The 23,837-nt window shown below is 38.3% G+C and overlaps 1 protein-coding gene across 3 annotated transcripts in view; it reads left to right on the forward strand.

The window, feature by feature from the left end:
• Window positions 1–23,837, forward strand: part of AFF2 (ALF transcription elongation factor 2) — a 343,346-nt gene that overhangs the window by 81,012 nt on the left and 238,497 nt on the right. For all 3 annotated transcript variants that reach the window (XM_050901642.1, XM_050901643.1, XM_050901644.1), the window contains exons 2-3: window positions 7,321–7,441; window positions 14,732–15,622. In XM_050901642.1, the coding sequence (XP_050757599.1) occupies window positions 7,321–7,441; window positions 14,732–15,622 (1,012 nt within the window). The remainder of the gene's footprint in view (window positions 1–7,320; window positions 7,442–14,731; window positions 15,623–23,837) is intronic.

Genomic DNA, 23,837 nt, shown 5'->3' on the forward strand with positions numbered 1-23,837 from the left:
GAGCTGCACTTATAACCATTTTTCTCTTTTAGTTTTCTTTTTTTCTCTCTTTTCCTTCAGTTTTGCTTTTGTTTCTCATACTGCAAATTTGAACTGACAGGGAGACTGTAATAGGACTCCAAAACATACGTTGAACACACATTGTTAACCAAATTACAATTGCTGATGTCATTTACACGTGTTGCCTTTCAAAGGATGAACATGTTCATTTAATTTGCTTTTTAAATATCCATAACAGTGTCCCCAAGCATTTTAATAAAACAGAAACAGTTAATTATTGCCAAATAAGGATATCCAAATATAAAGTCTTATCTTGACTCTGTTTCTCTCTTTCTTTCCCACCCCTCTGCAATACTGCTCAACAACCATACTTTCAGTGGGACTATTTCTATTACAGAGTGATTGAGCTCTGATTTACACATCAATTACCCAACTTCATGGAGATTTTCATGCTCCCCTAGCTGACATCAATGAAGCATAACTGCGTAAGCGTTTTATTTCATCCCAGTTTTTGATAACTCAGACTGATAACTAATCATATTGAAAGACAATGTGCTATGATACAGGAAACAATAAATGCTCCCCTTTGAAACCTCATCTATTCTTTATACGCTTACTATTCAGGAGCTTATCTCTGTCATCCATTCCCCCAGAATCGTTCCTTCCAAATTCACGTTAAGGAAAGATTTGGGGCTGCATAATACCAAAAAGAGGAGAAAATTGAGTGAAAATAACATTTTCTAGGGGGGGGGGGGGGGGGAATAACTAAAAAGAATGAAGAATATGACAAAGATAAGCCAAACCCTTAGCCTCCTAGCTTAATTTTCCATAAATTGCCCAGGGGTCTCTTGGGTGTTATTTTGTTCGGAGGCTTTAATCTTCTGTATTCTCTATCAAATGTGCTACAGGAATGGCATTGTTTTTAATGCAAATTGTTAAGAGATTTAGCTCATGTGGATAGATAACCAGTGACCATCTCAAGTGTTTCTCTACAGAACTGTTGAACATCAAAGACAGAATATGCTGTATTTTAAAATAAATCATTTATCTTGAAATGCAGTGATAGATATGTTCTGTGCTAGATACTTTCAGTAACTATTCATGCTATGAAGAAGAACACAACATTAAAGTAAATGTTAAATATGAAAGACAGTGAGAAGTTGTAAAGCTATTCTGTCATGGCTTGACTGGTCTCTGTCAAAATTACCAGGACAGAGATGCAAGTTCAATGGTGATAAACAGAGGAAGAGGAGTTTTGCTATTTTAAGTGTGGTACTGCTTATGATGTTTATCATTAAGTGAAACAAAGACTTCAGATGAGCAGGGAAGATATGTTAAGCTGGCCATGTTTCTGCTTATAGATCAGATATTGAAATTCCCCTTATTTACTGAATACATTTTAAGACCTGCAATGAAATTTGAGACCTGAGGCTGCATAGTTTTGGGGTTTGGTTTTTTGTTTTGTTTTGGTTTGGGTTTTGTTTTGGTTTGGGTTTTTGTTTTGTTTTGTTTTTGGTCTTGTTTTTTTCATTTGGAATAAAGGTATTGAAATACCAGAGCGTATACTGGGAGAATCTGAATATACCAAGGAAGCCTGTTCTCCTTCCCTTGTACAATATTGTGGTATTCTGCTTTTACATTAAATTAATGGAGTTATGGTGAGATAAATCTGGAGTTATGTAGAGGTGAATTCCCATTGTAATGTATTTGCTAGTAGTAGTCTTTTACCTAGTTTGATTATCAGATGAAATGCTTTTTGCCTTGCATTTTTACTCACATTGAAAAGGAATCGCCCTGGTGTGGAAAAACAAGAATGTATTTTAAGCATGGGAATATTCTCATTGACCTGAGTTGGATTTCTCATGTAAGTCAAATACGTTCATGAGTGGTTTTTGATTTGGGATGTTTAATACCTTGTGCAGGCATATGAGTTAGTTTTCGAGGAAGCCCAGTTTCTGAGTTCACCAACTTCCTGAGTGCTTGTGGCAGAGCAATGATTCTGTCCCCAAGTCAGAACTATGGAGAAATAACCTTGGGAGAGGACTTTCAGTTCTCTAATTTGTATCATTTTATATCCACTGTGTCTTAGTTTAGAAGCTTGTGTTTATTTCTTGTTTCCACAAATGACAAACATTTCAGTTTGAGAACTTCTTTCATCATTTAGGTATATCCAATATTTTAAGGGGGGTGGAACTAGTACAGGGGGATATTTGATTTGATCATAGTGTGCATTTTTGTGAATTCAAACATGTTATTGAGAACAGCAACTACTTCTTCCCTAACTTGTGGATAAATGCTTTTTTTTCCTGAATGTTGTTCATTTATCCTCGTGGATGTAGTCTGTTACTACTATAAAGCCTCTCTGCTCCAGCTTTTTTATTGATTCTTTCCCTATTGGGCTTTTGTTGTTTTGACTGAATCAACAGAGCAGTGTTCTGTTCTTATTCATGATTCTTCTGCAACATTAGGTGTTTGATCATTTTTTTCTCTTCTACTTTTTCTTCATATCACAGTGACTACTCCTTCAAACTTGTCTGGTCTGACTTCTTTCTTCTACTCTTCTGTCTTTCAGGCTCTTGTCTGCCTTGCCTAGTCTTCTGCACTTTGGGAGACTACTTCTTTGGCTTTAGTTAGCACATCTTTGAAAATAAACCCCAAATGCTAGGTCTCAGCCTTTAGCTGTTAGTCTCATTACGTCAGCTTTCCTTTAACTCTTCCCTCTAACCTCTTGCTTTGTTGCAGTCTGTCCTAAAAGGTTTGTTCTTGTCCTTCCAGATCTTTTGCACCACATCCTCTCACTTTCACCACAGATGATTGCACTGTCCTTTCCAATGCCCCAAATTTTATTCTTCTTCTAGTTCTCCTTTTTGTAGACAGTGCATGTCTGACTTCCATCTCTTATCGCCAGATCTGAATTTTTAGCTTCCAGTCTGAAACCTACGTGCATGCCTGTTATCTTTTTGCCTTGATATAACCTTCTCCTGCCTCAGCCACCTTCTCACCTTCTCCATTCTCTGCTTGATCCAGATTGTCCCCACAGCCATCATGCGCTGCAGTGGGTATGAAGGGTGCAGCTCCACGGGCCTTGCTGGCACTCTGCAGATTCATACAGGCTGACCACCTGGCTTGTCACAGTGCATCAGCTCACTGCTGTCCCTTAGGGTGTCCGTAGCTGAGAATAATGATAAACGGATGTATGCCAGTCTGATTTTAAAGGATTAAGTATCAAATGCTGTTATTCAAAATGCATTTGCAGCCTGCCTCAATGTTAAACATACCAAAACAATAATACAGTTACGGTTACTATTCTTTCTGCCATATCCAGCACGCTGGTAATTTGTAGATCAGTGGTCTCGTGCTCTTGTAGCATTCCTACTGCTCACCATTCCTGATCTTCTCAGATTTATGTACAGACTTCCCCATTCAAATTCAAATATTAATCTAATAAGTGGTAACAAAACAATAAAGCTCATGTATTTAAACTACATTGTCACATAATAGCTGTGTCTAGGGAACTGGCCCTCTTGGATACAGTGAGTATCGTGGCCTGCAGCTGCTTTCTTCTAAATCTCTTTTTTAAAAATGTTTGCAAAAGTCTGTATTTGTGATTTCCTACTCTCCTGGCTTTAGAGGAGTCATGAAGTATTTCTCATACTAATGAGACAGACTGAACTCTGGTGTTCCTCATGGCATCTGACTATAGTTTTCACTGACACCTTCACCACTACTCACATATCTGCATTTCACAGAACATTAGTTAAGCTAAATATTAAACATAAGTCCCAGAGATTGCATTGTGGCCACATTAAGAGTTTCTGGAGAGCATCCCATTAGGTTCTCAGTGCACTGCAGCCTTAAGATCTAATCAGCATCCCTCTTTGGATTACAAGGAACTCAAAGAAGTTGTTATCCTAATCTGTGTATGATCTTACAATATTTGATTTTCCGTAGCCACAATCAGCACCCTGTCAAGCATTCCCATAGCAAAAGTACATTTGCAGAGAAGTAAGCCAAGTAATTGACCTGACAGGATGAGCAACCACTTCCTTTTGAATAGATACTTTGTACACTTAAGGCTGCGATGTGACTCTGTGAGTGGAAAGTTCAAAATGAACCTTTAATTTTTTTTTTTTCGTTCTCACAAGAGAATATGTGAGAGAGAGATTTGGATTGATGCAGAGGTAGCAACTCACTTAGGGCTTTGCTTGTGTTGTAAAATGGATGCTCACAGGTTGGTAATCTGTAAACATTGTTGGGGTCCAAGGCATGAGATGTGCCTTTGTGCTCACCTCTTGGGTGAATGGAATAGATATCTTTCATAAATACACGCACTAAAAGAGAAATACTTCACTATGTTGTGTTGGAAAATACTGTTTTTTCAACCTTTTGCTGTTAACATTGTAAATACTGTCTTAGCTTAAGTTAATGTCTTTTAAAGTGATTATGCCATTTTGAATTACTGCTGTTTTCATCATTTTTGAATTTGTGGTTTTGTAATGTGTCACAAAACATATCTAAATAGTCTTAGAGCCTTTGCTGCTTTTTCTCAGATAGGATATGGCATAATGCCTCACTTGGTTCCCTAAATACTTTGCATGCTTGAGACCAGAGCCAGCTTTTACATAACAAAGTGCTGGAACCTCACATGAAAGGTGAGACTTGTTCTGTGCTGTAATCTGTGATTCTGTAATCTGTGTGTTCAGTGGCCAGATTCAGTTTGATTTGAATGGGCCCAGGATTTCACCCTGAAACTCCAGGCCAAGGTTGCCATTGGGAAGCTGTAAAGCGCAGCTCTAACTTTCATGAATAATTCTTTCTGAAGTAAATGCTGGCAGTGCCTGGGGTAGGACTGCTCCCATAAGCAAGGTTACTTATGCAGGATATAAAATCCTGTTTACACTAGATCCACTCTGCTGACATCGAGACTGGGCTTATAACTTCATAATGATCTGATCTTGCTGCAAGAGTCACACAATCTATGGGTCAAACTGCCAAAGAAATCCCTGGAAAGATCTCCTATGAGAGGGGTGAATACAGTGTGTTCCTGCTGCTCCTAGGCTGGATTATTCCTGGGCTAAACCAGCCCCCGACTCCAGAAGAGTTGTGGGGAGAGACAGAATCAACCTTGTCCTCATCTTCGTGTACCAATTAGGGAAACAGTTTGTACTTGCTTATTCCCATACCTGTGGATTTTTATCTTGATTTAGGACATGAAAGGAAGGGAGTCTCGTGCCCCCCTTCACCTTTTAGTGAACAGGTCGCTTGTGGTTTGCAGTATTGTGTCAGCAATATGATTGCATATAGTATAGTAAAGTGACTGTTGCTTACAACAGTTTCCCTTCCGTCTCCCTCAGGAAACCAGCAAATAGTACTATAGCTTCTGCAAAAATACCAAGAATGATTATAACAATGTTCTGGAGCTTGACGTTGGTGCCAGTGATGTCACTACATCAGGAGGTGTTATAAATAAATAAATAAAAATGTGGCGTCTTTTCAGCCTTCTAACTTATAAAAGGAAAATGTGGATGGAAATCATTCAGCTCAGCCCGTGTAGGTGGCTTTGCATTCAGTTTACAAGCCATACTCAAACCTTACTCAGTCCAAGCCTGAGTGATCTTGAATTGCTTAAACCAATTATTAGTTCATATTTTTTATTTAGGGATTTCATTGTGGCATTAGTCTTTCTTTTTCTCTTTCCTTCCCTGTACAAAAACAAGTATATGAGTGTAAGGATACATGGAGTCATCAGGCAACAGACATATGCTTTCCTGTGCTCTCTGCAGGGCTTGCAGATTCAAACACAACCTGCCTGAATCATAAGAACTTTAATTGAGTAGATAAAGAGGTCCTCATAATTATAAACTGCAGTAGGTATAACAAGAGGCTAAATACATAGCTGTGGTTTTAATTAGCTGGTGCTTCAAATTAGTAATTGTGGTTTCACTCAGAAATCAGTGACTTTATACACTGTTAAAGCCTCATCACTGTGCAGTTCATTCCTCATTATATCTCTCGGTGTGAAGCTTTCAATACAACATCATGCTGAGCTAAAAAGGCAAAAGTTGTAGATATTTGGTTATCTTCCAAGTGCAGTGGAGTTCCGTGGAGATTTAATTCATTCTCGGCAGAGATAGGAGAATTAACTGTTCTTTGTTAGATATGTAATATGTATGTTTGTATGTATGCATTTGTATATAGAGAGTGTGCATGGATGTGTGCGTGCATGTCCAGAATCTATCAGGGAAATACTGCTTACAACAGATAACATCAGTGCATATACTGAATCTACTATTCAAATTGTCATCTGGAATTTGGTAGCTAATTAACTGACACAAAGCAGAGCCAAAAGCCTCATAACAAATCAAATATGAGTTGAAAGCACAGAAGTGTCCTTTAATGCTTGTCACATGAGAGGTTGTCAGTGCAAGTTGAAGCATGCATCTTTTCCTTTCCTCTTTCCTTTCCTATTTTTCCCCCTCCTTCAGGGTTTTAATTATACCTTTTCCCTCAGAGGAGCAGGAGGTAGTTTGCAAAGCCAAGAGACCAAAGTACTTCAGTGCTATTCAGGGGAGAAGTGAATGTGGTCTCTCAGCTTGTCATCTAGGTCTGGCAGGTGCACCAAGTAAGCTGACATACAGACAAGTGCCACTCACCATTGCTGCACTGAGGCACTAGATCCTCTTCTGTTTGTTTGTTTGTGTGTAGAACTATCTGATACTGGAATCAACTATCCTAAAGTCTCTTCCGGGAGCCTGCTACAAAAACGCGTTTTAAAACCCCCTCGACACCCACAATGAAGCCGTACATAAATTTTAACAAGTACATGGGATGGAATTAGGTGGTCTAAATCACACGAGGCTGAACTGGAACATTGGGATGGATGGAGACAAGTGTTACACAGTTAAATGGATTTGAAGATGTTGCTGTGCTTCCTTGACTTCACAGTTGCTTTCTCTGCACAGGCACATTCTCTGTGGGCACATGTGCGTGCACGCAAACATGTATTTTACAGACTGTTCATACAAATGCATCAAAATGTATTTTATTCTTCTGCATAATGCTCTGTTAATTTGAAAAGAAATTTTTTGTCTGTTTTCATGTTAGAAGTGTACTGACTGTTGTACTGCCCACTTTCACATAGTATTATGATTCCAATTTTACACTTGGGAAGATTACTCGGTGGCTGCTTCTTTCTTTCAGAATTGTCCTCAGGAGTTGTATTGTTTCTGATGTTTTGCTGCTCTTACTGATAGTAATGAACATGTAACTAAATTATGGGGAAAATAATGTGTTGTCTTTTTTTGTCTTTCTTTTCTTCAGTCACTATGAGCAAGACCGGAGTGCACTTAAGCGGAAAGAATGGGAGAGAAGAAACCAGGAAGTCCAGCAAGATGAAGATCTCTTTGCTTCAGGTTTTAACCTCTTTGGGGAACCCTACAAGGTAAATAGCATTGTTATGCTTTACATTTTCAGAATGTCTTTTACCTGAATGCGTTTTACAAATACAAATAAAGCTTCTTATCACCTGTAAGAAATGAAAGCATTGCATCTGCCTTGGTACTTACACTCTTGAATACACTGATTATCCAAATCAGCATATGGTAGCAGAGCAAACTGAATGCTCGGCCCAACGTTGCATGCTAGCATTGACAGAATCAGGAATCTTGGTTACAGTCCAGTTCAAGATTTCTTCCTCTAAACACACAGCAAAGTCCTGCAATTGAAGTATGTGCAGCTGATATCTCTACAAGTGGGTTCGTACCTACAAAGCTAGCACTTAGTCCTTTTATTTTTAAGAAGAAAATATACCTGAGTTGTTAAAACCAATGTCCTCTCTATAGATAGTGAGTCCATAAGCTTTCTTGTGCGATCATAACCACACAAAGAAGTCCTTTGGGAGGCTGTCTGAATCTTTGGGGAGCATAACAAGGGTATGAAAGGGACTTATGACAAGTCTTATTCTCTCTAAGGAGCTTTGCTGCCTGAGATTTTCATCACCAAGGGATGTCCCCCTTTACGATTTCTGCTGCTTTGATTTTCAGTAAGACATTCCCTGAAGAATTCATCAGAATGTAAATTTCCATATCTCTTTCTCCTCCCAATCAGTGACATCCATTGAAAGGCCACCACTTTATCTTTCCATTTTACATTGTTAGCAGCTGTAGGGAGGATGAGGGCTCTTTGAAAATTACCCAAAAAGGAGGAGGAAAGACTGGCATTATTATCAAATGGTGTCTAATAATTATAGTTTATGTAGGAGAGTGTGACAGATACACTTGACTCCTAGCTGGTTCAGGCTGACTAAGGAGCAATGGGCCTCACGTCCTTGGGGTGAACTTGCGAGCTGGAAAGCCCCTGGCTCACATACAAGGGAGTGAAGGTGTCTTGGAAAATATTTCAAAAGGTGGTTTTGAAACCCAAAAGTGCAAGATAACTGAAGTACAGAACAAGATATCAGAGCTAAAAAGAAGACATCTATCTTGTCTATACTATTGACTAGCAGCCAACTACTTCACCCTATAAATATTACCATCATGATGGGCCCAATTTGAGCTCTCCCTGAATTGCAGCTGGACTGCACGCCAGGTAACTCTCCTCTCGAGCAGGGACACCTCTCAAGGGTAGAGATTCCTTACCTGAGATTAAAAGAACCTTCCTTACCCAAGGCAGAGATCCCTTACCTGTGACAGATCCTCGGTAAGTGACTGATAGCATGCTGAATTAATATTATGAAACATTACTAATCCATGTAGCTACTCAATATTATTGTAAATTTTTTCTGGATAATGCCATTAGACATAAACCGTTGACCAAGTCTAAGATTGGATCCAGCCACACCTAGGCTCCAAAAAGAGTTTGGAAAGCAAGGGTTCAGTTCCACTCTGAACCTCATGACTCAACGGGAGGGTCCTCCTTACTCTTTGTGTCTCTGGTCTCTGTGTGAATCATTCTAACTTGATTCTAACTCAATTTTCCTTTGTATGTTTCTTCCATGCAGTAATTAATAAGGTGAACCTTGCCATCAAACTTACTGAACCTTGTCAAACCACTGTTAAACTGTGTTAAATTCCATCAAACTTATTGAACTCTGTCAAATTATTATTTTACCTCAATAAAACACATTGCTGCTTTTCTCTTTTGAGGGAGGTGCATTCTACTCATCCGTGACAGAGACTTATTCAGCCAAATAAGGACTATGCACTAGGACAGTTTGTTTGTGAGGTCTTTTTGTTTTGTTTTTATAAAGATCTAATCAATGAACTCTTTCTGCATTGGACCACATTTTAGCACCTTTATTTATGGGAATAATAACTTACTATGAACTGATTTTGTTGAGACTTCCTGCAGGTCGTGCAAACATTTTTGTTCATGTAGTGGTCTTCTGGATTTCAGTAGAAATCACTGCAAATTTTTTTTTTTTTTGATACTGCAAAATTTTGTGTCAGGAACACCCCCCCCCCAATATCTATTGTACCATAAGAATGATAATATCTGATTTTACATCTGTTTAGTGTGCATGTATTTGCACCAAGCATACACAGAGCATATATTTTGTCAAAAACTGAACAACTGAAAAGCAAAAAATTATCCTGGTAATTTTCCTGAGCAAATATATTTTTTTAATTGCTTTTCACCTGCTTGGCAGAGAGAAGTTTGTCAGATCTGCGGGATTGAGCAAAACATAACATATTGCTATCCTAAAAAAGCATTGTAATTATAAATTGCGAAAGATAAAAATTAAGAGGAAATTGCATGCAAAAATAATTACATCTGTCTTACATTTGCAAAGCAAAGAGAACCAAGACTGAATAGGAAAGCTAGGTCTTGCCTACATTTTACACTATGGGGATAAAAAAAGGACAAAGTGATAGACTGATATTTCCTTTTTAAGTTCTGCATTGCTAAGAACCCGCCACAGTACAGTTTCCTAGGAACTAATGAAAGCTGGATCTAATTCTTAGTGGATATGTAGTGACTTGTATTCTTAAGCAAGTGCAAAACTAAATTCAGGGTTCTGTTCATGTTTATTCTGAAATAAAACGAAGAGGCCGTGAGGTGAGAACAAATGTGCTGCACGTTCAGTTTGAATTCCTTTTCTATTTTGAGATGAACAGATGTTTATGTGTGGATGAGACTCAAGGCCTGGTGCACACAACAAGCTGCACCCATCTTGTCTCTTCTGGTTGCTCTCAGTGGGAGCAGAATGAGATAAAACACTGCCCAGCAAAGTCAGATGTTGTGGCCTGTGATGGACACAAAGTCCACATCCTCAGCTGGGCTAGCTCTGCTAATGAGCATCAGCTCAAGGGATGGCTGGTACGTTTCTGAAAGATCTAGGGGTGCGACGAAAGATGGAGACTACAGTGACAAAGGGAAGGTTGGGAATATCAGGTCTCAGGAAATAGAAAACTTCTCTTTTCCTTTCTTTTATTCCCAGACCTAGTGTCCTTGACTTGTTTATCATTCCTTCCTCACTTGCTTCAACAGTAACCCAGAGAAGGGACTGTTGGGGTAGGGAATACTGCTGTTTTGATGTTTTAAAAACTGAACAACTGGCGGCTGTTTTAAGATTGCTCTAAAGTTGGGGATATTAAAACTGGGTCAAAGAAAGGAGCCCAAATTTTCTCATGGAGCTTACTGCCAGTGTGTATCACGAGATGTGTTGAGTGGAGATGGAGCTTCCATCTATCATCTCTTTGCTCTAGCTGTTAGAGCGTCTTTCTTTCTATCCCTCTGTCAAATAAAACATAGATGATCATTATAGTTTTGGACAAGTGCATGTTTCTACGATGATTCTTTGTAGTATATGTATGTGTACACACACATGAAAAGAGATATTTATTTCTGTGGGTGTATAAAATACATTTGTACAGGCTTATTAAAAGATAAAAGTGTTCTTTTGAAGCTGCGCTGTCTCATGTGGGGAAACAACACCTTTGACAATGTGATGACATCGAGCATTATTTTGGGAAGGTCAGGCAGCAAGGGCTGTGTTGCCCTTTAATGCAAGTGGGTTGCAGGTCTGGCCTTCGAACTCTGGTGCAACCTGCTAATGCTTGATTTTGCAGAAGTGATCAGAGAAGAGCCTGCAGCGTTATGACAACAGACATTTGAAAAAGCAATGTCAGAGTTTTCCTGAGAGAAGCTGCAATTTTACTACTGAATTGTTGATACCTTTTAATGTTTTGAGTTAGTCAAGAGTTTCAGAGATGAGTATTTTAGAGAAAACAGTAGGAGTATTTTTGTTACTTTTCAAAGGAATTGCCTCAGAAGAGTTCAGCTTGAGAGAGAGAACCCAATGGGCAGCATTTCCATTAGGGAACCTTTGGTGAATGTTAAATCATTTATCTTTTTCAGGTAAAGCCCATCCACGCTATTCAAGCTTAGCATATAAAAGATCTCAGCTTCTAATCCATGGAGGTTAGTTTAACTATGAGGCATGAGAAAGTGAATGAATTATGAAACCTCAAGTTTCATACAAATTTTCACAAAACCCTTGTAAATTGGGCCTATAAGTTTGAGTGCATTAGGTTTTTTTCTTTGTAAAACTACAATGCAATAGCTAGCTAGCAAATTAGTCTTCCAATAAGATTGTATTACAGATCTTTTTTCAAAGCAATAGAAGCAAATGTAGGAAGGTGTACATTTCCTAAATTAACAAGAGCCTAGAATGAGGGGGAAGGCTACTAGCCATGAGTCACAAACCAGACGTATAATTTATGCCTTTGAATACTCAGAAAATGCTGCATTTCCTTGATATTGGCAAAATTGTGATTCAGCATGCTGTTCAGAAAATAAGATGTACAGAGGTTTCCTTTAAGAAATCAGCCAATTATCCAGAATATGAAGGTAGAAATTTTCCCCAATCTGGAAGTAACAAAGAGCAACCAGAAATTATGACTGGATTTTGTGTTTGTCTTGCTGGTATCCAGGCTTGTCAAGAATACTCTGCTTCTCACGAGAGCCCTGAATTTGTTGAGGAAATAAAATAAAAAAAATTAATGTTATGTTTTATGTCTTAAATGCAGGTAGTACACTGCACTACACACCTGAGCTCATTCAGGTTGTGATGCGCAAGTCTGGTCTTAGTCGTGTGCTCTAGTTTTATTTAAGCATAAGCCAAATTACCACTCATATTCACTATGTGTTTTTTGCTTTGCAATCTGGTCCAAAGGCCATTGAAGAGAGTAATAATCCTTCCATTGACTTCAATAACTATTGGATACGAGCTTTAGTGCACTTAAAATATGCTAAGGATGTTTAAATTAATTTAATCTCCATGCTTTTCAGGAAATATATTTTTTATTAATGCTCCCAGTAAATGACTACAAATAATAATACCTAACATCTATACAGTGTCTTTTATCCCCAGGATGTGAACATTCTGCATAAAACAGAGTTAATATCAAGCAAAATTATATTTATTATTATGTGACATGTAAAAGAAAATAAGTTGAGAGAATCAGATTCCTCCAACACAGAAATGATTGAAAAGCTCTACATTCAAATTAAAATATTGATTCCCTCTGTGAGGATCTAGACAAGAGCCGTTTAATGTGCTGTGATGTTGAAGTGTTACAGTGATGATATGTTGTCAGGTTTTTTGTTGGGTTTTTTTTGGTGGTTTTTTTTTTTTTTTTTACGTTCTGGAAAGTAAGCTAAACGGACCCTGGAAGTGTAACTGAACCACAGGTAAAGGTTGGTGGTCAGGCTTTTCTTGATACTTGGTTATTTCCCATGTGCTATCCCATAAGGAGTTAAAGTGTTTGGGGAAGGAGGAAACAGAACAAGTATGTAAGTGTTTAGACTTCGCATCATAATTCCTGCTGGGCCCTTAAGCACAATGGAATCTCCTTGTTTTAAATTTGAGGGTTGAACAGAGAGAGCCTGGTTTTGGCTGCTGCCCAGACAGCTCATTGTGCAACTCAGTTGAAGGAGACTGCTCATATACAAAGAGCTTATTCTTGGCTTAGCTAGAATATAATTTTTGCCACTAAAATGACCAACCTAGGGACTTACTTAGTGAATAAAAGTGATTCGTGGTTCTCCACAACTGGGATTATTAACTGTATCAGTTAGGAGCACTGGCAAAATGTATATAGATGAGAACAACATCGAACAGTTAATTTTTAAATCACTGCCTCAGTGCAGTGGTAATATATGTTACAATCCCTGAGAATGAGCAAAAGGGAATTTGCATTTATTATCTTCTTTTTCAACATTTTTTATGGCATGTGCAGTACTAAGGAAAAAAAAAAAATCTTTCTGCAATATTCTTCTCATCTCCTGAGTAGTTCAGCAGTGGGTAATATAAGCAGATATTTCAGGAGAAATCCATGCATGGATTTTTTTCATCACTCAAACTTCTGCATAATACTTGAGGAAAATGGGGTCAGTGGCATGGTAGGATCCCTCGTCAAGGAATGAAGTGCGACACTCTCTAACCAAGCACAAGCTCACAGTGCTGCCTTTCCACACCTTTATGGCCTGGTGTTAAGGGGTCTTTGGACTGTGGCACTACTTGCTGTATTGAGTGAAAAAAAAACCCAAACATAAGTAAAAGTATAGTTGGCTGTATCCTGAAGTTACATACGCTGCGACTTCCTCATTTAATTCCAGACTGTAGAAGTTAACCATCTGCTTGAACAGGAACTATAGTTTTGCTTTGTTTTTATCCTTTGAGTCTGTTAAAGTAATAAGCATGGGGAATAAGATGTTTTAGTTCTCTGCTGGTCATTTCAATGGAACATAAAGGTCAGTAAGAAGGCTGGTACTTTGGGTCTCTGTGGGGTGAGTTAGAACAGGGAGAGAGAGGAAATTAGCTGCCTATTAATTATAGCTTCCAGCTTATTTGTCCAGCTTATTACAAGTGAAAGGGAAAAGGAAAAAGAACCAAAAAACCCCACACTTCATGCTTCAAAAGAAAAAGTATAATAGCAGTGAAACACAGATGAGTCAGTATTTATTTAATAATTACTGGAATTCAAAGAAAAGCACGATTCACAAATACAACCAGCCCACAGACAACAGAACAATCCCGATACTTAAGAATGTGGCAACCATGTCTATATTCTATAAGAAAATATTTTTGAATGATCTTTTATTTCAAGCTACTGTAGCATTTGAGTGGGTAGAAGCTTTTTCTTTTCTGGATTCAGATGGTAGATACCTCAGGTCAAACTGAACCCTCTATAGAAAAGTAATTGCAGTTGCACTGGGGTGAAGAGTTTGGCACTATACGTTTATTACAGACTACCCAGCTTCTATTTATGGCAGGACTATGGGTCAAGGGGCTGATAGAGCAATAATATACTTAAATAAACTGTGTGATTGCAATTCAAACACTCAGTAGCCAGTAATTGCACGTTCATGTTTTGCACGATATGAAATGTACAAGCCCAACATCTCTGACATAAAACCGGCTTATTTTGCTCCTAACATCCATAACTGATGCAATTTAAACACTTCTCTGAGAGCGTATTTAAGAAAATGGGAAGCAGTATACAAGTGTTACTCATGCAAGCCTGTTTCAAGAGATTCTTTGAACACAGTTATTGATAGGTTTTTCTTACATAACATATGCAAAATGTAATTGAAATTAAATTAAATGTCAGCGTGACACCATTAAACAGCTAACATTTGCCATCTTCTAAGACAACTATTCTGAGCAGTAACTTCGTAATCAGGAATTTACTCACTCTTTTCCTTTATTTATGTTTTGATATTTTAGACAAATAAAGGCGATGCCCTTGCAAACCGTGTCCAGAACACATTGGGAAATTATGATGAGATGAAGGACCTGTTAACCAACCATTCCAACCAGAGCCACCTTGTAGGGATCCCAAAGAATTCTGTCCCACAGACACCCATTGACAAAAATGAACAGAACTTTTTCCCAGAACCAAGAAACAGGATGATCCCATCTCATCAGATCAGTGGCCACTCATCGACATCAATGCCTCCGCCTTCTTCATTGTCATCTAATTCTACTTTGCTACACAGTCACCAGAGCAGCAGGAAGTCGAGGACAGACTGGTCACGTGGTGGTCACAACTCTAGTGGGGCCCAGCCAAGCCAATCCAGTAGTCAGCAGAGTCGGACAAAGCATAGCTCTTCTCATGACCAGCCACAGGGCAGGTATGAAGACCTCTATAATTGTCAGAGTGAGCAGCATAAAAGTGGAGGAACTGAGGAAACAAATTCTATGGCAGCATCTTCACATTCAAGGAGGCATACTCATTCGAAGTCAGCATCTGGAGAACATTCTTACAAAGAAAACAGTCATTTGAAGTCACCCACAGAGCTTGAGTTTGTAGGTCATGGTCCTGGATCTCCACTTCCTTCCACTTCTTTGTTATCTGCAAACAATGGTCTTTCGACCCAGAATTTCCCACCAGGACTTCACTGTAAAAACAGCATGGTCCAGCAAAAGCCTACAGCATATGTCAGGCCTATGGACGGTCAGGACCAGGTGCCCAATGACTCACCTGAACTGAAACCTCCGATAGAAATTGAGAGTGGATATGGAAATCAGTCCTTCGGAACACTGCTGGAAGGAAAAGTGAACACACCTACTTCGAAGAACAAAGTACCAAAGCTCAACATTCCTCCTGTTAGTGAAGTGAGTAGTTTAAAATATCTTCTCTCTAGTACCTCTTGAGTATTTCATGTACTGAATATTTTTCTCTGCAAATATGCTGTTCCATTTCCTGGCATTACAGTCTAAAACATTCCTTTTTTCTAGACTGTGCATGACTACTTTTGGCAAAGTTTGTTGTGATAGTCCCAGTAGCAATATTTAATCAAGTTTTAAAAGCACAGTTTGGAATACTAATATTGCTTGTTTCTGATTAATATTAAAAGGCTAGATCTCTGTTGGGTGTAATATATTTATACCAGCTAGAATTCTGGACAGAGAACTCTAATATCTCAGTTCATCTGCAGTTTTCACTCTTGCATTTTCAGTTAGGAGCTAGTTTGATAGAAAGATTGCTGTTTTAAACTCTAAGGGAAAATGGCAGTGTTCAAATTTCAGTGGTACTACATAGTTCTACCAGTAAGGAGTTTATTTGCAGAGTTTGCTAAATTCCTATTGCTGTTAATGGAATTAATGTGGCTTAAGTTCTGCGTAATGCTTATGAAAATGTGTCCCATTAAAGCTTTTATGCATTTTGAAGTGCTCCTAATATTGGGATTCAGTCCCAATCTCTGCTACCAACAGTTTAAGCTGTTGAATTTTGTATTGCTAGTCAGTACAGTAGTCCTGTGAGGAACATCTTAGTTGGTTCATATTCGTGCCCATTCTAAGCACAGATGTATAATAAGGATACCAATTGAACTATTTATACTCTGTATACCTTTTCTCTTAGTCTTAGTTTCTCTAAAGCAGTAACCTTTGCAAGGTAGGTTTATAGTGTACGTATGAGCAGAATTGCAATATGGGTTTTTCATAGCTTTCTGTTTTCCCCAAAATATTTCCCTGCTTGGTAATATTTTTATACTAGGAATGAGGAGCGATGCATTCTTAAACCACTTTATTGCAAAAGGTCAGCTTTTTCTGTTGGAATAATCGTTTCAAGCCAATAATTTGTTTGACTATTTAAAAACTTGATGTTATTTATTAACATTCCAGGCAGCAACAAAGACTGATGTGTTTTGCAGTAGAGCTTGGAATAATTTTCTGGGAACTGCATCTGAAAACAGTAAAAGGCCTATTTATATCAAGTGGAAGCTGAGGGTTGCTTGCAGATGGTGTTTTATTAGAAAATGTATTCGTTAATAAACGTAGCTTTGTACAAGATTACTTTACAGATGTTTCTGTTTATTTTTACCTTAGGTTAAAAATCTGCTGATGTAGATGGCTTCATAGTCTGTTGCGATTTGTCGCTAGCATTGTTTGGCAAGTAAATAATTGCATGCAAGGGAAATAATGATGTTGCAAAAGCAAATACATTTTTTCACTTTTGCCATCTATTAACACTATGAGTCAATAGAGGCACTTTAAAGTGCAGCATTAATACGAAGTATTTTTGGAAATAGAATGTGCCTTTTGCAACTTGTATCAACTATTAAGAATGAATTTTTTCTTTCTCTAATATTTGAGTGAAATCCTGGCACCGTTGAAGTCAATGGAGTTGTTAGCAATGTTTTTTAGGCACAGGATTTCACCCACAGTCTTTTTGTGTAGCTCTAAGAACCTCTGATGTGAACTGTTGTTTTTGGAAAGATTCCTAGTCACACAGATGAAAAATTACTTTGTGAATTTGTTGCTATAGCTGCTTTAGGCTGTGTAGTGAAAAGTATAGGTGTATAACTAATTTCATTTATGATCAGATAAATGGTAAACTCTAGGCACTTTAGAAATGAATGCAGATAATAATCTTAAAACAGTCTATGTTATAAGAGCGAACAATAATTTGAAGAGGGAAAGAAAACCCAAAGCAGTGTTAAGGTCAAAAGTAACTTTCCTTTCCGATACAGAACATATGACAATAGCCAGACTGATGGATCTTTTACAGGCAACTCTCCTCCTGAGTTTGGAGGGTTGGATTTTTTTTCGCCTGTGTCAGGACTGTGAACTTTGGCCCTCTGTGTTTTTCCACAGATGTGTGTCCTGAATTTGATTTACCCTGCGTTCAGCAATAAAACTCCTTCCAATCCAATGTTATAGATAACTGGTTTAGTTTAAGCTTAATCAGAACTGACAGTGCACACCTGTGAAACCCATAACCTTTTCAGAATGACTGCAGCGAGTGGCTCTGTTGTAATCTTTATACAATTGATGTGGAGGCTTATGATCCTTTGGTGGCGCTTATCAATTTATGAACCTTCCCTAGCCACCTCGAGCCGTAGTGATCTGCTTGAAACAATTTTGCTCCTGCTCCACGGATTTCCATCCTAACACTGTTCCAGGTGGTGGTGGTGATCTTCAAACTAGCAGTAGCAGAGTTACTTTTTGGGGGCGTTTCTCCATAATTTGTTCTGTGGCTCTCCTGTATCTTTGTGTCCATTTTTTCAAGTTGGTGAGTGTACGCATAGAGATTGCACACCAAACGTTTTTCAGTGATTTCTCTCAAAATTTTGCAAGCTCTTAAGGTGAGGTATTCTGTGAAGAAATAAAAGTCCTAGGTGATGGTCCTGCAATAATGACATCTATTAAGACATGCAAAGTTGGAAAAGAAAAAGACAGATTTTGCTATCTTAAGGAGGGGGAGGGCAATAAGTAACCAAATATTTGAACAAGCAGATTTAAAAGATGAGTTCAGACTGATGTGGAAATATGGTCTCATTTATCATGGCTTAATGGAATAGGATGTTGAGTGCCCTGGAAGCATTCTGCCATGTGTAAGGAAGTGATCAATTTTATAACATAATTTGTGTCACTTGAGGTGTTGCTCTGAGAATCTTTGCTCGTTCACTGGGCCCAATTCTGCCCTCAGAAATGCCAATCCATCTTTCAGCTCCTCTGGACTGGGCAACATTGTTAATGCCTTGCTGCTGGCATGTCTCCACTGTGCAATGGATTGTGGTTTAGTGATTTCTGAGTTTGTAGAGATTCATGGTAAGTTCACACAGACTTACCAGACTGGGTCAGGATTTAGTGTTAGCAGCACTTATGCACCCGTGGACTAATCCTTGCCTCTTGAGTGGATGCTGTTGAGTGATTTCCAGACCTTGACTCACCCACACAGAGCTAGTTCAGACCTGTCTGCACCACGCGTGGCCATTTCTGGTAGAGAAATAGGAACAGCAGAGACTCTGTAGACTTTCAGTTATGTCCTGTAAGGATTTCTTTATGATTTTGTGATCCTTTTGATTTCTCTTACCTGTCTCCTTCATTTTACTTACCTTCACCCTTAGAAAACAATACTGATAAGAAGTTTTATGGTTTGGTGCCTTGAGCAAAACCCAGTGTAACCACTAGCACCCAGGCTTGCCAGCCTCTGAGATTCAGAAATTGTGAAGCAGAACTTTCAGAACTGGGAGGCCATAAGGCCATTGTGTGACTTCAGGGGGACGTGCAGAAATGCACCAGATATCATGACATAGAATTGATAACAATAGCCCTGGAGCTAAAAGTGATAGAAAAATCGATAGAAAGCCTCAAACTGTAAACATTACTCCCTGTTCCTTTCTTATTAACTCTCATCTCTTCAGTCTGTATTTACATACATATATATTAATTTTGAGCTTGCATTTAACATTTGGTAAATTGTGGCAAGCCTGGGACATCACAAAGTGCTTTTGTATTATGTAGAATTCCACCTCCTTAAATTGTATGATGGCAGATGATTGTTTCTTACCACTCAGAGAACAGCACAGTTAAATCCTATGCATTTCTTCAAAAAAGTAGAGGTTAGAGACCACAATAACAGCTGATCCTCTCTGCTGCATTAAAATCCAGAATCTTGATACATGTATGTATATTTAAACCTCTAGGAATCAGATGGTTACAAATTATTTCAAATTGACTAACTCAGCAGGAGATAGCTGAAAGAAAGCCTGTACTTTTCAGATTGGGCTCGAACACAAATTACTGAGAGTACTGAGTAAATCAAAGGGTTTTAAGGTCTATGGGAACATCAGAAGATGCGTTCCTGGAAAATCTTATGCGCAGTTCTCCAGAACAATGCATGGATTTCCAATAAATGTTTAGGGACGGGAAATCAAGGGCAATTGAGATAATGTTTGATTCTCAAGGCGGAGTTTTTAAATCTCACTGCAAAATTGGCCTCACGTTCCTACAAAGTAGCAAATGCTTGTGTACCAAATTTTCCCCAAAATACAAAGCTAGGAACAAATCCAAAAGGCCTACAACATCTATGTCACCACCCACTTAAGGAATAAAAAATGGAGAACTTCTATTTTCACTTCTAGGAAAATATTTTGATGCGTTCAGTACACTGCAAAGTGATAAGCTTCTGTTACGTGTTTCAAATCATTCTGTTATCGCTGCATGTATTGATTAGCTTAGTACTTTCTGAGCTAGCTATAAAAAAGGCTGCTCTCTTTCTGCATTAAAGAGCAAGAAAAATTGACAGGTAGATAACCATATTGATTGAACCTAAATAGTAAATGCAAGAGGCTTATATATGACTTATAAAACTCTTTATAGGAACCAAAGCCAGTTTAATATCTTTTTTTTTTTAATTAAATGGAAAGTAGATGTCTTTAATTAACCACCTCCACACCTTTTTGATATATATGCTACTCTAGTTGCCAACTATAGTACATTACCATAGTTGTGGGCAAATCACTTTTTTCAGATGCAAGCTTTAGCTGTCCCCCAGACTTTAAGCTCTGAAGAAGAAGGGACTGAATCATGCATTAAGCTGAAATCCCTTTGCTTGGTTCATATTTCAAAAGTCTGAGGCCAAAAACAAACCCAAAGAGCAGTATTTCTTGCAGGTTACAGCCATATGTTTTTCATTTGTAAATACTGTGAGAAGTAATGTTCTTGTGATACTTCTAAATGAAGACCATATGACACCACTCGACTGAAGACCTCTTATTGTGGCCTTCCTAAGGCTACTGTCCGATCGCTTGGACAATTGCTAGCAAAGCTATTTTGCAGGGACAGCAAGAGAACAGCTTGCTTATTTTCAATCAAACATAAACTAGAATATATAGGGCCTGATTTTGAACCACTGTGACCAATGGGAACTTTGCATTTCACATCAGACTGCAGAACAGGGCACTTCAATTAAAGTCAGTTTAATAGGTGTGGTTAAAAGAACCGACTATGTATATTTGGTTTGGGGAAGGAAGGGTTAGATAGTTTCTTCCCATTGTGCATTTGTTAGTGGTTTTTTGGTTTTGTTTTTTAAGCTGCTCATATTTCTTGCTGAGAGGAAGAAAAAAATCTCAGTGACATTACCTCTATTTGTGAAGAGTCAGTCTCATGGTGTCTTGAAAAGTGATTTTTTTTTTTTTTTTTTAACAACCTTTCTGAAATTCCCATGCCAAAGTAACTGCTTATAAGTGGCTTGTTATTGGTCCAAGTTAAGTGTAAGAATTACTGTTATTCAAATGGTGTCATATGAAACGTCACAAAGTAAAATGACCTCAAAGGCTCTGAGGAGAGCAGTAGTAGAATTTATTTTGCTTGAGCAAAGATGTGGAGGCATCATTTAACGGCTGCAGGGGACTGTAGGCTGTATTCATAACTCTGCCAATAGATTTGGTGTGTGACTATGGGACAGTCACTTTGGTACTTCTCAAAGTCATTATAGCCAGTTTAATTTGTAGAGGTTTTTTAATCAAACAGAAGGCAGAAATTTTTATCAATCCTGTTTCTCATTTTGATGAGTGGTCCTCAGTGCTTTGGTGCATCTGACTAGGAAAGGGAGTTATAATATTTGCTCTTCACCCTTAGAGGCATATTGTTCAGATATCTGATGGAAAAGCATCATTATGGCTGCTTTTCCATAACTAAAACTGCCTCTTTTCTGCTTCCTCCCATTAATTTAAGGAAAACATCACAAGCCATATAAAAACAGTGTTAAGTGTTGTGATATCTTCACGCTGACTGGTAATGTACTTTTTGGATAATGACCAGGAGCTGGTAGAGCTAATTTTTCAGCATCTTGTTTCCATCCATCTGGCATGCAAATGTGTAAGGAAGGATGCTCTTGGATCTTGATAGTCTGGGTAGTTGTCAGCTAACAAGGGCATTCTTCTAGGACCAGTCCAGCAGGTGTAACCAAGTTGGAGCCTTCACACTATCTGTTAATACTTTCTGGAACGTGACCTGCTTTAATAAAAATATTCTCTGTGAACTGTAAAACAAAGAATGCTCATGTAAGAAAAGATGAGAAAATGCCATTTTTAGGTATTTGAATTTTTTATGATGTGTGTTTTCACACATGCATGCTTCTTACTGAGAACAGGATTGGCAGGTATTTGGGTATCAGCGTTTGGCCTTCTGTGCTAGAATGAATGGCCATTTGTAAACTTTACAATCAACTATGTTAAATATTATTTTATCTGATGCAACCCTTTAAAATAGCACACAGCTAGTTTGAAAGAATCTACCTACATATTCACTGCTCTTTCCTGTCATAACTTTGAGATATTTTTTCCACAAATTCTTCTGTTCTTTTCTTGGTAAAGAGTGCAGCAATTAAGGTTTTAAATAGTCTGAGAGCACAGAAGTCACATGTGTTTTAAAGTACAGGCAAGAGAGTATGTACACATTTTTACATGGGCAATGACAGCTGTTGTGAATCGTCGCTGGGACTGAACCTGGGGCTTCTCAGGACGGCCTCTGCTTCTTGAACAAGAGTGAGGACTCTTGCTAGTAGCTATAATTTACTTTCTCCCAGGGCCACTCATTTAGTGAATATGATGAAAACATTACATCCAACACACACCTGTTAAATGTATAAAAAGAGGCATAAAGAAAATAGAAGAAAATCAGCGGGCGTAAATGTAGACTTGGAGAAGAAAGTTCTAATCCTGATGAAAACAGTAGTCAAGTAGAAAACTGGACTTTGCTTTATCTGGTAGGCATAGATCGGTAAGAAACAACTGGAATGCTCTCTTGCAAATGCCAGGAATCTGGGCAGCTGAATGGTGCAGGAAGTGTGATTAGATATTGTAGAGGTAATAGGAAACCAAACAGAAACCACTGTTCAGATGCTATGTTGGCAGATGCGACTGAAATACAGCTAGCGAAAGGTAAAGGAGGAGGGATAGTACCACATATTGTCAAGCTGGATGAAGATTTACAAAGAATATTGCAATGAGTAAAATAAGGCAATAAGGCCTAGGGAAAGAATAAGAAGAAAAGGTTACTTATGCAACAGAGGTGTGGCGGACATGAAGGATACGTGGGTATGATCTGAACATACAGTGAACCTTTGCTTCAGCTTTCAGTAGGAACATGCTGACCGTGAAGCAGAGGATGGACAGTGGAAGTGAGGATAGGGAAACTGGACTGACCGTAGGGGAAAGAACTACAGTACTCAGGTGTAATCAGCTTTCTGGTGGGAATCACAAGAGCAGAAGTGCTTAACTGTTCTTAAGCTCATCAAACTCCATCTTGTGAAAAGCTGTATGCAATATGCAAGCAATTAACCCATGATCCAGAAGGCAGCCTCCTCCTGCTCTGTGTTCTTGCATTTTTACATGAGTAAGATGCTTACTCGCATGCATACCTCTGCGTGTTTTGTATGCTTAGTTTGTTGACGTGCAGAATTATACTCAGATTTTAAACCATTAGAGCAATACCATATGAATCATATTTATAACACACCTTCAAAGTGTGAAAATCAGAGGAGGGTCTTATATGAGCATTTCCGGCTTTATGGCCAGAGCCACTCCGCTATAAGCTAGTAGTCTCTGATTCAAGTATGGAAAAGCATTTAGGAGCTGCAGGTGAAAACATCATATGGGAATACTTTAATAAAAAAAAACAGAGTGAAAGAAAGTTGAACATATAACTTGGCAACTCTCCATGAACTGCAGATATAGGTTAAAGTTATTTAGTTGGCAGGCGATTGCTAGTGTATTAGCAATGTTGGAAAAACCAAAAATCTAATTTCTCTATTTTGGCTTGTGCAGTAAAGAAATTCCTCCCACATAAATATGTTCATTTCACCTTCTGGGAAGTAAAGAAAGGAAACTGTAGCTGCAGTCTGTTATTTAATCTTCCTGAAATTAGCATTTGGTGCTCAGGAAGATTGAAAGATTTAATGCCAATGCCTTCCTCAAAAGAAAGAAATGACACACCACATATGTTTTAGCACTGGTTAGACTGTTAAATGGAATTAATCAAAATCCATGTTAAAATATTTCCATGTGTTAATTAGCAACGGTTTGGAACATTAAAATAC

The sequence above is a fragment of the Gymnogyps californianus genome, chromosome 9, assembly GCF_018139145.2.
Source record: "Gymnogyps californianus isolate 813 chromosome 9, ASM1813914v2, whole genome shotgun sequence".
In the NCBI taxonomy this organism is placed as follows: Eukaryota; Metazoa; Chordata; class Aves; order Accipitriformes; family Cathartidae; genus Gymnogyps; species Gymnogyps californianus.